We start from the raw sequence: 14,405 nt of genomic DNA, 5'->3' as shown, positions 1-14,405 counted from the left end.
TAAAGACTGGTAAGCTAATTATCTCCCAGGAACAGAGAACCCAACACAAAATACAAAAACATTCAATAACCCCACGAATAATGCATCCCCAAATAGCCCTGATCTGAGCGCCCAAGTAATCCAAATAGAGCACAGATCCATGCAGTGTAGGGGAAACGCCACTGTGTCAAAGTTCTGACCAGCCGCTCATGTGGTCCTATGCCCAGAATAGTTCCAGGGCGTGTGGTGCTTTTGCCTGTCAACTTTCATGAGCTCTTGCGGCCGCAATACAGGGTGCTCCGCCTGGCTCTCCGGAAGGGTTTGTTCCCCTTAGTCTCCGCTCCGGCACCTTCCCTCCAAAAAGCGCTCTCCTGGCAGTTTGCAAAGTGGTTAAAAACTCCGGACCAAGTCGTCCAGGAACCGCATGGCGAAAACAATTCCATAACATTCATGACTAAGTACCGTTGAGGTGACCACTATAGTGGTCCTTTAATTGTGATGTGTGTGTTATACAAAACTGTATTCCTGGCACCAATCCCACCCCCCCCCCCCCCCCTCGAGCCCCCCACCCATATAAATAAGAGATTAGAAATCCTTTATTTATTTACCTGATCTCAGCGTTGGGTCGCCACTCTGCCCCCTCCTCCGTCCCGCAAATTTCCTGCGCGCATTAGACCTCTCCATAGGAAAATAAATGCAGAGCATGAAGACGTCCAGCATCAGATACCGGACCAAAGGTCAGTTATCGATCCAGGAAGCCCTCTAGTGGCTGTTTTGTAGACAGCAGTACCTCTTTTCTTAATGTATATTGTACAGTCTTACAACTTTAGTTATGATCAATGATGATGTAGGTGCAAAAGGGATACTGCACCCAGACCACTTCAATGAGCTAAAGTGGTCTGGGTGCCTACAGTGTCCCTTTAAGTAGAGATTCTTGTATTGGGTGTTGGACCTCACTAATGTCATCATTGCAGGGGAACACATAAATATACACACAAACTTTTTTATATATATATATATATATATATATATATATAATTTTAACATTTAAATCATTTGAACAGATTTTACTAAAATATTACAATGAGCTTATGATCCTTGACCCTGTATGCATTTACACAGCTACATAAATTCACAGATCCATATAATACATTACAAGTAGAAATACGCAAGCATGTACATATATACAAATGCAATCATCAAATTTGAATATACATATTTGAGATTTTTCTTTTTTTAATGTCGGAAATATCCTGCTAATAAATTCATTAAACTCACTTGTCAGCAGGGTGCACCTTAGAAATCTGTGTCTAAAAAGCACAAGACAAATAAACCAGCCCAGGTGTTTTTTGTGTATTTATCACATATAGTTAAAAGGAGTATATGACATTTATAAAATGGAAAATAAATAAATACGAATGGTCTGTCTTCTTGACGGGATTTTTTTTTTTTTTTTTTTTTACACAAACTCAGAAGACTGGAATTTAAACGTAGACTATGGAGTGCGGAAAAGATAGGAGGATGAGTGAGTCTGTACCTCAATGTGTTTCTTGTAACCTTGATTGAAGACCAATTCCTCCACTTGTTTAATTTTTTCTTGGAAGGAAGCCAGCTGAGAATTTAACCCCTCCACTGTTTCCTACAGGATGAATCCGAGAAGGTTTACAGTTAGTTCAGCTGCTTTATTTATGGTCTATTTTTAGGACACAGTGATAGTGAATCTATATATATTTATAGAAAGAGACATAGCTTGGTTGATTGCAAAGCGTACCTAGAGTACTTGGCACTAGTGGTGAATTCTTCCTTAGGCCCCCTAACCAACCCCCACCTCCCACCTAAACTGGAAAGGAGAGAAAATACACAATATTAACAACAGTTCAGAGAAGAGGTAATATCTTCATATGCATTATCCAGGAATGCACCTATAGAATACATATAATACATTTTAAAAAAAATGGCACAGACTGTTTTCATACACTAATCTTTATAGAAAGAAATCAGAAGCATTAAATAGAGGTTTATGTCAAATTGGCACAAACACATTGCAAAAACCCTTCAACGCCACTAGTCTAAACTAAAATATTTTTTTTAATTTCAATTTACCATAAATTCACATTCACTCTCTAGTCTAGTAAATAAGCCCCTAATTCTTTGAGGAGTAGTAAAGACTGATAACACACTGAATTGGCTACATACATACATACTTAAAACATACTATATGGAGATGTATGAAAGTGTCGCAGACAGTTTTGCACCTTTTTTGGCACAATTTATTAATTCAGTAGAGATTTTCTCAACTGAAGCTTTTTTTGAAACCTGTCATTTTGAAATGTATGCCATTTTTTCATAAACACAATGGATTTATGAATCCCTCTATCCAGCACATTTTAGACCGTTTTTAATACAAGTCAATAAATATGAACAGATCAAAACACATAACACTTTCTAAAACAGATGATAAATCTCTCTTATTATCTTAGGCACCCTCTTCAGCCTGTCTAACAATTTTGCTCTTCCCAATTTTGTTCTTCTCTTCTCACCTTCCCCCATTCCTATTACACTCATCTGGACTGTTTTTCAATTTTCTTACCGTTAAAGACCAGGGCTGTTTTTACATTTCTGCGGTGTTTGTGTTTAGCTGTAATTTTCCTCTTACTCATTTACTGTACCCACACACATTATATATTATATATATAGTTTTCCTCGCAATTAACCCCTTAAGGACACATGACATGTCTGACACGTCATAATTCCCTTTTATTCCAGAAGTTTGGTCCTTAAGGGGTTAAATGGTCTTTCTAAAGATACCATTATCATATAATTTACTATAAAAAATTTCATAAAATATGATGACAAAAAAAAAAACACACTTTTTCGAACTTTGACCCCCAAAATCTGTTACGCATCAACAACCGCGAAAAACACACATGTGCTAAATAGTTTCTAAATTTTGTCATGAGTTTAGAACTACCCAGTGTTAACATGTTCTTAGCTTTTTTGCAAGATATAGGGCTCTAAGTACAAGTAGGAAATTGCGGTTTAAAAAAAATATATTTTTAACATTTATCAGTAGTGACATTGTAACACTTATCTGTCATAAATCTCTGAATCACACCTCACATGTACATTTTTTTTTCTTTAGCGTAGACAACCCAGTGTTCAATATGGGGTATGGCCAGTCCTTTTTAGTAGCCACTTAGTCACAAACACTGGCCAAAGTTAGCAATTATATTTTAATATATATTATAATTATGAACGCTAACTTTGGCCAGTGTTTGTGACTAAGTGGCTACTAAAAAAGACTGAACATACCCCATTTGCAATACCTTGGGTTGTTTTTCTTTTGCAAATGGTATGCCATCATGGGGGTAATTCTCATTCCTGTGCTACCATAAGCTCTCAAAGACAACATAACCAATCTGGCAAATTTCAATGTGAAAAAATGGAAAATCAATCCTTATATTTAACCCTGTAACTTTCAAAAACACTATAAAACCTGTACATGGGGGAGTACTGTTATATTCTAGGGACTTTGCTGAACACAAATATTAGTGCTTCAAAACAGTAAAGCGTATCACAACAATATCATCAGTGAAAGAGCAATCATATGGCTCATGGGGTCTCAATTTGCTGAGGAGGGACTGTCTGGGCTGTCAGACGGAGAGGAACACCGATCACGTAAGTACGTAGCAGCGATCTGGTAAGTAATTAGGAATACTTCAGATGTAGTAGGCATAGGCGTGCGCAAGGGGTGTGCCAGGTGTGCCTGGGCACACACTAATCCCAGCGGCACACCTATGGATTGAGTCCTGCAGGAACTGAGTTCCGGCACTTTTTTTGAGCAGGAATGCTGTTCCTGCAGGCACTCTGCGCCCCCAAATGCCCCCTTCCTCCCCCCGTCATGGGGGAGGGGGAGGCCAAGAGGTGACCCGTCGGGTGTTCAGCCTTTTCTTTTAAAAATAAAGTACCTTTTAAACATATCTATCTGTGAGGTATCCATCCATAGAGCTGCTACAACTTTTCCGGTTCCTACATATATATATATTGTGATAAAGTAAAGGCAGAGAGGCCTTTAACATTTAACCCCAGGGGAAGTATGTGTTGTATGTGTGGTGTGCAACACAAAGCTATGTTTAGTTATGGGCCCCTGGGGTGAAGCATTTGGAGAGCAGGGTGAGCCAATGCTCCACTCCTCAGTTTATACACAACTGGGAGAAATAAGGTCCAGGCCAGAGTTTTTTGGAACTGTCTCCAACCCACTGCTCAGCTGCAGATAATCAGCTGTAGCATTGGGAATAAACCCCTCCCTGCTAGCCAGGTAAAGGGGGATTGCTGGCTTCCTCCCTGGAAGCAGGTAGGAGAGAGGCTGTTGTCTCCAGTGAGAGAGTCAAGGAGACTGAGCACTGGGAGTGCAGAAAGGAAAGCAGCAGGCTAGCTCTGAGCACTGGAGTGCAGAAAAGAGAGAATTTGGTTTATTTTTAGAAGGAATGGAAGCCACATGCTAACTGAGTGTGGAGTGCAGAGATCTGACAAAGGCACTAGGTTGGTGAACCCAAATACTATTTTGTTATAGTTTAACCCCTGAGAGATAGGGAATCTGATGTTAGTTAGTGCTTAGACAATCTAGGCTTTTGTTTATAAGGGTTTTGTGTTATTGTTGTTTTTTTCATTTGCTGCTGTCTCCTGTGTGGACTTAAAAATAAAGTGCCTGGATTATATGAAAACCAAAGGACTGTGCCTGTTGTTTACCCTAGAGGACTTTTTTCCTGTCTTCTGTATATTTATGCAAAATTCTACTTTATCAGATAAAACATGTGGGTTGAACACACACAAGACACACATAATGTACTAAAAAAGAATTCCATTTCTTCTATAGGAATTAGTATGCCAGAAAACAGATAATTGTTTACTTCAGCAGAAACATGAGACAAGAACGGACCTGAAGAGAACTGGTTATTTTTTCATATGTTTCTTTCAGCAGAGACTTCTCCTGGTCATGAGATTTCTGCAATTCTAAGGAGATGGAAACAGTAAAAAAAATTAAACACAACAAAAACACTCAGTTGTGATATACAGTTTCCTACTTGACATTTACAGTATTGTGTTTCTGTAGTGAATAACCCTGTGAGTGACCACTTCATCAGGTTCACCAATAAACAACTTTGATGAACCCACACTGCCTCCAGAACAGCCAGAATGGATGGATTCAACAGAATGAATATCCACCCAAGACCTATCAAATATAATTCATTCACTTTACCTCTAATAAAAAATGCTGTAAACAGATATGGCCACTCCTGGGACCTGTGATCAGTATCCAAGCAAAATGAGCTAAAACACTCTCACTCACCATGCAGAGAAAGGTTTATACATACACACAACCATGAATGAGCAAACGTGCAAACACACACACATGATACTGGTACATATGCACATACACCCTACTTCTTCTACCCCTTCCTTCTCATTTTTCTCATGACTCAGAGACTCTCAAGTGGCAGTCCAGGCTGAAAGAGGGCGAGATAGGAACCCCATAGCGGTTGGCTTTGTTTTTTTTTTTTTAACAGTGCCCATGTCTCTTCCCACCTGTGAGAGCCATCTAGAAGGCTCTTGTAGTAGGAGTACTGTAAAGATGCTTATGACTTCTGCCAACTTTTCCCAGACAGCCAAGTTCCATTTACTGATATTGACATAAAGGGGAAGTGATCTCACTGCAGGAACAACATATGTGGTGTTAAAATTATTAATTTCCCCTAATCAGGCCGTAGCTTTACTTTTCAGTAGGGTCCCTTTAGCGAGGCTGGTCCTGGACAGTTACCTACGCTGCCTTGTCGCTGATCTAGCCCTTCACTGGGGCAAAAAAATAAAAATAGATCTGTTGTAAAGTACATGTTGTAAATGGTTATATAAAAAGTAGCAGTCTCTTGCTATGGAATTTAATCTTCACCAATCATCATATAGGTTATTACTTTAAATCCATGTTTTGTGGTTTCCTTAGCTCTGCATGGTTTTCTCTCTCTGGTCTGTTATCCATGTAGTTGTATCTAAAGTGGCGTCCATAGAGTTCACCTTAGAATTTTTTTTGGCTAAAATGTTACAGTGTTCTGTACTAGGGAAATAGCCATTAACTATTATATACAAGACATCAAAGAGCAAATTCAGATCAGAGGAGAGCCCTCAGTGTTTTTTGTAGGGCTGGATTATACTGTAAGAGGTAAACTTAACTCTGGTAACTAGATATCAGTTCACCTATTGACATCTATGGGAAAGCATCTACTTAGTTACCAGAGATAAGCTCATCTCTTATGATAGACTCTAGCCCTTAGAATGAAAGGTATGTGTTTGCAAACTAAGAACTGGATTCTATTACAGGATATGACGTTAACTATGGTAGCTGGATAACAGTTCTCCCATTAAAAGTTTACCTCGTATCGCTAAATCTAAATAAGTAACTTTTTCTGAGGTCTCCCATAATAGTAAACAAATACACCAAGAGCCTCTCGGTGGTATTTATTTTGGGATGTGGGTAGAAGAATAAAATACTAAATGCAACCAGTAAGGGCATATCTGGCAGTATGCATTACCTGTAAATGGAGGCTATTTACACCAGTAACAAAACAATAGATAAAACAATTATTTTTTGGCTTTGTATATATTAGTATATATAGCAGATCTACAGGTATCTGCTATAGAATATATTAGCCAGAGCAAAGGGCCTACATTGACAATTAGTTTCCTTGAAACAAAAAACTGGATACATATAACATATCTTACCTTTAAAGTTCAAGTTACAAAGGTAAATTATTTGATCAGAGCCAGGTAAGGTACTTGTAAGGGCACACTGACATGTTTAGGGTTTTAATGCCTTCTTACAGCTTATGGCAGTAGTGATGCTGATGCTCATCTCAATGAGACTCTTGGGATGCACCAGTAAAGAAGATGCAGTTTCATGTAGTGCTGAGGTGAAGGTAGCGAATGTACACCTAAGACCCATGATCACTGGGGATATAGCTGAACATCTGCAAGTGAGAGTAGCAGCTGGAAGCTCCTTCATCTGGATGGCATGAGCTTATACTTGCTTGGTAAAAATGAACTTGCAGCAGAAATATCTGATGGATGCTTTGCTTTTACTATAAATGTGGTCTATCACCAACATGTCTGGGGCAGATGGAAATCGTTATGTAAAATGTCCATGGTGTAGAAAGCTTATTTGTCAGGCTTACTTGCCCATTATCTTTATGTTGTGTGCAGGCCATCCATATAAAGAGAGATGCTCTTTTTCACACCTCTATTTTAAATACTTGTAATTTAAGTATTGTCGTAAGCTCTGGTCATTCTCTCATGACCTTCCTTATAGACAAGGTGTTATTAGTATCATATGATTTATCTAAGCCAATCACGGTTAGCCATCACCACAGCAGCTGTTGATCAAATTTCTCAAGACAACTAAGAAGCCATTTGGTATTTTGATAATTAGATTTTGTGAATATCAGGTAAATTAATCCAGATCCTATTCCCAAATAAGAATCACTTTTCTTGTATTTCTATCATAATAAACAAGTAAACAAGAAGCTTTATTAAAAAAAGAGGTGTCTACTAGCACATTTCTTTATTTACCTGCACATTTCTCATCCAGTTCTCTCTTCATGGTCAAAGTGTGCTCTGAAAGATACGTTTCTATCCTGACATCAGCATCTTTTTGGGCCTGAAAAACAAAATTAATTGAATATCCAACAAACAATATAAAAACTGCAGATGGGTTGCCATTTTTATTTTTTTTAAATTTATCCATTCATTAAAAAAATAAAATAAAATAAAAAAATCAATTATGTGAAACAAATGTTCTCCCTAACATACTGAAAAGCACAAAGATTGCAACATATTCTTCATTGTAAACCACACTACAAATAAATACACACACGTAAATCAATATGTACATAGTCATTCTAGATCTAGTTTGATGCGTAATGTTTCTAACAAGTCATAGATAAACAGACAATGGTTCTATTCAAAGTCAGCTTGTGTATATAAAAAGACACGATGACAGATCCCTTTTGATGTTTCAGTTTTAAAAACTATTTCTCATATCACAGTAACAATTAATGGCACGTCATCATCTCATACTCGTTCTGTACATGTTACAGCTCACATTAAAACACTTGTGTACAATATGCTCTCCTTGAATTAACTTGAAAGTTCACTTTCGGGTAACATTGAAAATGGTCTCCTTAAACAATACTATCCGTAAGCAAATATTTTATTTTGTTTAATAAATTTGGATGTAAGACAATGTTCCAGTTTGCCGAGCATTCCAAACTCTGATTTATTTCTGTAATCACACCCCCCATGCACTGCTTTGTTAATAATAATACGAATTTAAGAAATGAACATATTATTTAGGTATTTAGTATAATTAGATACCAGATAGAAAGGTCAATTGGTAATTACATACAAACAGAATAGGGTAATTCGATTAAGATGAAGTATATTTCTACAGTCAAATATTCAGACAGTCAGTAAGCAGAAATGTATTTCCACATAACTATTTTCTTGATGTGTGAGGGGGAGACTCAATCGTTAGGCTTGCAAAAATGAACCACTGATGTGAGTATTATAATATGGTTTATTAATCTTGAATGGCAAGCTCTGTTTTGTTGCAAATATGACTCCAATCGTCAACTCTAATCTGTCCCATGGTATGCAGATAAACCCATATTAAATTGTCCTTGCATCTTCAGGGATAACCTAGCACCAACACTATGACAGTGTTCTATAGTGGTGATAGTACTTATACTGCCACATTTAATTTAAAACATAAGACTCCAGGGTTTTTACATGGCCAAAAGTATGATGGTACACGTAAACAATTGCCATTTCTTAGAAACAGAAATATTTGATTTTGTAAGAGTACATGCCTCTAGTGGCTGTAAGGTTGGCAACCAAAGAATGCCCTTACACTCTCAAAAAATGACTGCACATTTGGCTTCATCATATCCAGTATGATGAGGTTGAACACTGTTAATGTTTTCTATAGAGAAGCATTTGATTCAATGTTTTTCTGCATGAAGCATCTGGGTGGCTCAGAGTGGCATTTGCCAGCCATGTGCTTTAGGTCCCCAATGCTTCTGAGAAGCACTGGTTAAATTATAGATAATCACATAATCATGAATGATGATCTCTCAGCTTGTGTGCATATGTATGTGTAATGTGTGTCTGAAATGTATGGCTGTGTTTTTGTGTATGTTACAAATACCCTCGGTATGCCACTTGTTACAATGTGTTCTTTTCCTCTAAATAAACCACAAAAGAAGTTCACCATACCTTTCGTATGAACGAATGACCAACCACCCGGCATATGGAGTGTGCCGCCTATTAGTCCCCCAGCAGCTGCGATTTGCCTTGTTAACCTTTTTCATCTCCAAACCACCTAACAAAATGCAGAACAACCGACCACCCTGCATGAGGAGTGTGCCACTTATTAGCCACCCAGAAGCAGTTGGGTGGTCATCGTTCGTATGAACAAACACGTGGAAGCTGTCATCATTAACTGCAGAACGCCCAGCGAGGTTTGTCGTCGACCGCATTTTACGGTTTTCGGCCACTATTTTACACGAACACCGCTGGGACCTCCAGACTTTCATCCGTTCGTTTCTAAACATGCAAGCGCAGCGCCGTTCGGCACTTTCATACTACCGAAACTAGATCGACCCTATGACTAAAAATCGTGGAACTAATCCCTGGCTGAATTATGCAGAAAGGCCATTGAGAAAACCTTTAGCCAACTGTATTCTTGAGATCTGAGCGCTTTTCGGACCTATTGAGCGCTCAGATCCAAACTATCCAAGTATGTGTTGAACATAGGGGTTGAATATTGTATAATATGAGTTATGTCTTTTTGTGGTTTTTGTTACAGTTTCAACTTAAGAATATTTTCTGTACCTGGAGATAATTAAGTTACTATGGTCACTTAAGCCAATTATCTCCAGGATAGAGGGGAGGGTTCCGAAAGATGCACTTTATTGTGATTGGTTTATGTTCCTTATGTCCCTGTTTTCCATCAGGTCCAGAGGGGTGTGCCCCTGGCCTGAAAATGTGTATAAAATAAATGTTCAATAAACCAGTCTTCTTGCCCTCAACTCGCAGCCTTGACTCGTGTTGTAGGGAAATGCTAATCACTAGCTCCAAGCATTTTCTACACTTCCAGGGATATCGGTAGTTGCTGAAGTGAAACTTTTCACCACTCTCCAAGCCCAGGGACATCGAGGCAGTCCAACCCTCAGCTAGCCTGGGGCAACCGTAACAGTGTGTTTGAGGGATTTTGTGTTTACATGTGTGACTTCGCATCTGTGCACTGTGTGTGCTTCTGTATATCTGTGTGTTAGTCTGTAGGTAGGGCCTCTGTATGTATCTGTGAATGAGTGTGTGCATGTATGAATGCATCTGAGAGTGTATTTCTGTACACTGCATTGAGTATGCATTTATACTGTTGAACAATGTTTTTAACCTACACATTTTAGCAATTCTGTCAGAATTGTGCACAGGTGTAACTGGGTGAAATTTCATTTCAGTATATGTTTTTGCACCTATGACAGCTAGTTATATTCCTGTTGCTTTCACGGTCAGTTTCCTTGGATTTAAATCCTCTAGGTTTTTCCTGTCAAATTTCTCATGAATAAAAAAAGCATACCAGATAATCATCCGTAGCATGTTCTTCGAATGCATCTGAAAGCAGTGGGCATGTCTCATTGTCAGCACCCGCATTTTCCTTGCCAACACTAACCTATCATGCACCACTCTATAAGTTTCCATCTTTGTAAATTGCATTCTTTATTTGATCAATGTATCCATGAGTGTTAAAGGAAGATATGCCGAGGGATTCGGACAAACACACAGTACCCAATAAGCTAGGGCGGAGATACCCTTTGATAACTCCACTGGACACAATAAGACACATTTGGCCAACAGGACCGCACACCTAAACACACGTGAATACACAAGTACCCACAACATCTAATAACCTGCACATCCCCCATGAGGCAAAGTCTAATGCCTAAAAAATCATTATGGACACATCATATATGTCAAATTCAGCATATAGCCTACAAGTATGACAATCTATAAGTCACAACCCGGTCGTCCACCTGACTACTCTAGCTTGTTGTACACATTTAGTCTAAATTCTTGTATAATTGCATACTACTGTTTAAATGTTGATCATTAATTTTTTGCTGGGACCTGCGTGTCCGTTATACTATATTTGACTGTTGCATCTAATAAACAGCTTTGAGAACCCTAAAGGAAGATTTTTTTTTTTTTTTAAATAAGGGAGAAATAGTGACTATAATTTAGAAAAATTAGGCTAGGCAATTGTTTATTGTATGTTATTTTAGGACAATAATCTGAACATATTATTTTAGTTCTTTAAAGTTAAAAGGTAGTATTTTTTTATTGGAATTATTTATAAAGTATTTTTGTTTCTTTTTACGACAGGGTAAAAACATGGTAACAGTATAATGTAGTAACTTACAATTGTAGGTGTTAAAGGGTACATGACTTGAAGTAACACATGCAAATGGGGGTGATGCGGTATACAAAGGCGCATGGTGACAAGAAATACATTGTCATTATTCCGTTACATGTTCCGATATATATATTTTGTGTACTTGATGCCTTAACCAGACTTTTATATAAATGCTTATGCCTGATACATATATCTCAACAATAGTTTCTTTCCAAAAAAGTAATAATAAAAATAATAAATTTACTGGTCCTAATCAGTGCACACACACCTTTTTGAAGGAGCGCATGCAGGGTAAGAGCTTGCGCACAAAGATTTTGCATATTTATTTATAAAAAAAAATGTAAAAAAATATTGCCCACCGGCAGGTGGGCCTTGCAGCATCCTCCACCTTTAATGGCCAACATTGGAAGCCCATGAGGTGGCTGGCTGGCCACCTTAGGGCACCCATGAAGTGGGCACTAAGTCAGTAATGCAGAGTAGGCACCTGCTTACCCCAGGTGGCAGGAGCCAACTTTGCCAAAATATACAGAGAATAGAAGGCGGTGGTACGGAAAGCGCTGATAATGTGTTTCCAGTTCTTCACTGCTCCTTCGCGCATGCCCTCTGCAGTGATGCAGGACGCCAGAACATGATGTTACTCTGGCCCCAAAATTTCTACAGAGGGTGCCAGTGATGGAGCATTGAATAACTGGAAGACTGTAGAGAGAAGTTCCATTTCTCGCTGGACCCCAGGGAGAATATCCCCACTGAACACCGGGGAGAGGAACCACACCAGCTCTACTAAAGGTAGGCGAACCTGGATGGGCCTAAAAAAATAAAATAAAATGTATTTCTGAGTGTGTGTGCAAGCATGTATCAATGTGTGAGTGTGTCTTTCAGTGTGTGTGTGTGTGTGTGTGTGTCTGTCAGCGAGTGTGTTTCAAATTAGTGAGAGTGTGTCCCATTATATCAATTGCCCCATTGCCCCTTCTCCCCCCTTGATCCACCACTGCTAATACTACATTAGCATGTAGTAATACTGTCAAGTAGTGTTAGTAACTATTGTGACAGAGTCTATGGGAGGGTAATAGAAGGAAGTTATCTAGGACCCAGATTCCTCCATAGTCTATACTCATTCACCTGCCCAATTAGCAACTGCTGAGGCTTTAATTAGCAGGTCTCAGAGCAGAAAGAGTCAGATACAATCTGACCTGCAGAGAGAGAGAGAGCAGGTCTGTGCAGAGCAGCATCTAAACAATGTGCTAAAGGTTGGTGAAACCAATGCTTATTTTTGATTTGTGTAGTTTATTACCATGGTGAGTAAGGGACATTTCTTCATGTTTAGTTAGTGCTCAAATTTGAGCTAGGATTTATTTTGTAGATTTTCCTTTCTGTTGTGCTGCAGTTTTTGAACAAACTGATTGCTGTATGGATTTTGTGCACGCTATAAATAAACCACACCATTTTTGCACCAGAGACTGTTGTTCTATGCCTGTTACCCTAGAGGACTGTGTTGCTTTGCCCATAAAGGTCACAAGATGGTGGAGAATGTGGGCATTTAAAGCACATTTATACGGTCTGTGGGTATAGAGGCCTAAGGTACTGCGACTCTGCAAACTGAGACTGGTTGTTTGAAACAGAGGCCTGCAGGTGTGGTGTGTGTGGTATTTAGCAAGTGGCTGAAAAAAAAACCAAAAAAAAAAAAAACAACAAGCAAGATGGAAGAGTTAGTAAAAGCCTTGGTACAGGCCACTACTACCCAGCAAGACACAAACCGTGTAATAGCGGCACAGATCAGTAGCCTCATGGAGACACAGCAACAGGCTGTTGCGGTCCAACAGGAGACAAACCGCTTATTGGCCACACAAATAAACTGCATTATGGAAACTCAGCGGGAAGACAGAGACAAACTAACAAGTGCTTTGCAACAAACCATGCTGTCAAGTGTAACTACCCCTACTATGGATAGGGGGCGCCGGATTAGAGTTACTGACTTTTTACATAAAGTGAGTGAGGTTGATGACATGGAGGCTTACCTGACAACCTTTGAAAGGATTGCTACCCAAGAAGGATGGCCTCCAGGTCAGTGGGCAAGATTATTAGACCCTTGCCTCAGTGGAGAATCACAGAAAGCGTATGATGATTTGCCTCTCAGCCAAGCACAAGACTATGACCGATTGAAAGCGGAAATACTAACACGGCTTGGAGTTACGCCTGCAGTGCGAGCCCAAAGATATAATGCTTGGGTTTATGATACCGAGAAACCTACTAGGTCACAAATGTATGACCTCTTGAGACTTGCCCAGAAGTGGCTACAGCCAGAAATCAACTCTGCTGCAGTAATCATTGAAAAGGTGGTTATGGATCGCTTCCTCAGGAGTCTGCCGATAGCACTACGGAAATGGGTCAGTCAAGCGGATCCAAAGGACCCTGAAGAAATGATGAACTTGACAGAGAGATACCGGTTTGCTAATGAAACTCAGAGTAAAGAACCTTACCACAACGCCAAATTGCAAGGTAACAGGATACCTTCAAAGAAGTCTGGTGGGTTTAAAGAAACCGATGGGAAAAAAGATTCTGTACAGACCCATAGACAGACTGACTACCTGGAAAATTGGGTACCCAGGTTCCCAACCCGGCCACAAGGCCAGACTGAGAAAGAGATAAAGTGTTATAGATGTCAGGAGATTGGACATATTGCACGTAACTGTCCACAGACTGATGAACCTATGGAATGTAATTTGGGGAGGGGGGAGAAACATGGTGCAATGTTGGTATACACACAAATGTCTGCTTTAACAAGTACTGGTGGTATTAATCATGTCAAATCTGTAAATATGGAGGGGAGGAGTGTGCAAGCACTCTTAGATTCTGGGAGTGAGGTTTCATTGGTAAAGAGATCTTTACTTCAGAGTGAGCAAGTTGA

At 39.3% G+C, this 14,405-nt stretch overlaps 1 protein-coding gene across 1 annotated transcript in view; it reads right to left on the bottom strand.

Moving 5' to 3' along the window:
* CCDC69 (coiled-coil domain containing 69) overlaps positions 1–14,405 on the bottom strand; it is a 92,944-nt gene that overhangs the window by 37,850 nt on the left and 40,689 nt on the right. Inside the window, exons 4-6 of the mRNA XM_063447866.1 lie at positions 7,597–7,684; positions 4,919–4,992; positions 1,517–1,618 (exon numbers count right to left, since the gene is read on the bottom strand). Of these exons, the coding sequence (XP_063303936.1) occupies positions 1,517–1,618; positions 4,919–4,992; positions 7,597–7,684 (264 nt within the window). The remainder of the gene's footprint in view (positions 1–1,516; positions 1,619–4,918; positions 4,993–7,596; positions 7,685–14,405) is intronic.

This window comes from Pelobates fuscus, chromosome 3, assembly GCF_036172605.1.
Source record: "Pelobates fuscus isolate aPelFus1 chromosome 3, aPelFus1.pri, whole genome shotgun sequence".
Lineage (NCBI taxonomy): Eukaryota > Metazoa > Chordata > Amphibia > Anura > Pelobatidae > Pelobates > Pelobates fuscus.
This window is presented reverse-complemented; position numbering and strand designations above follow the sequence as displayed.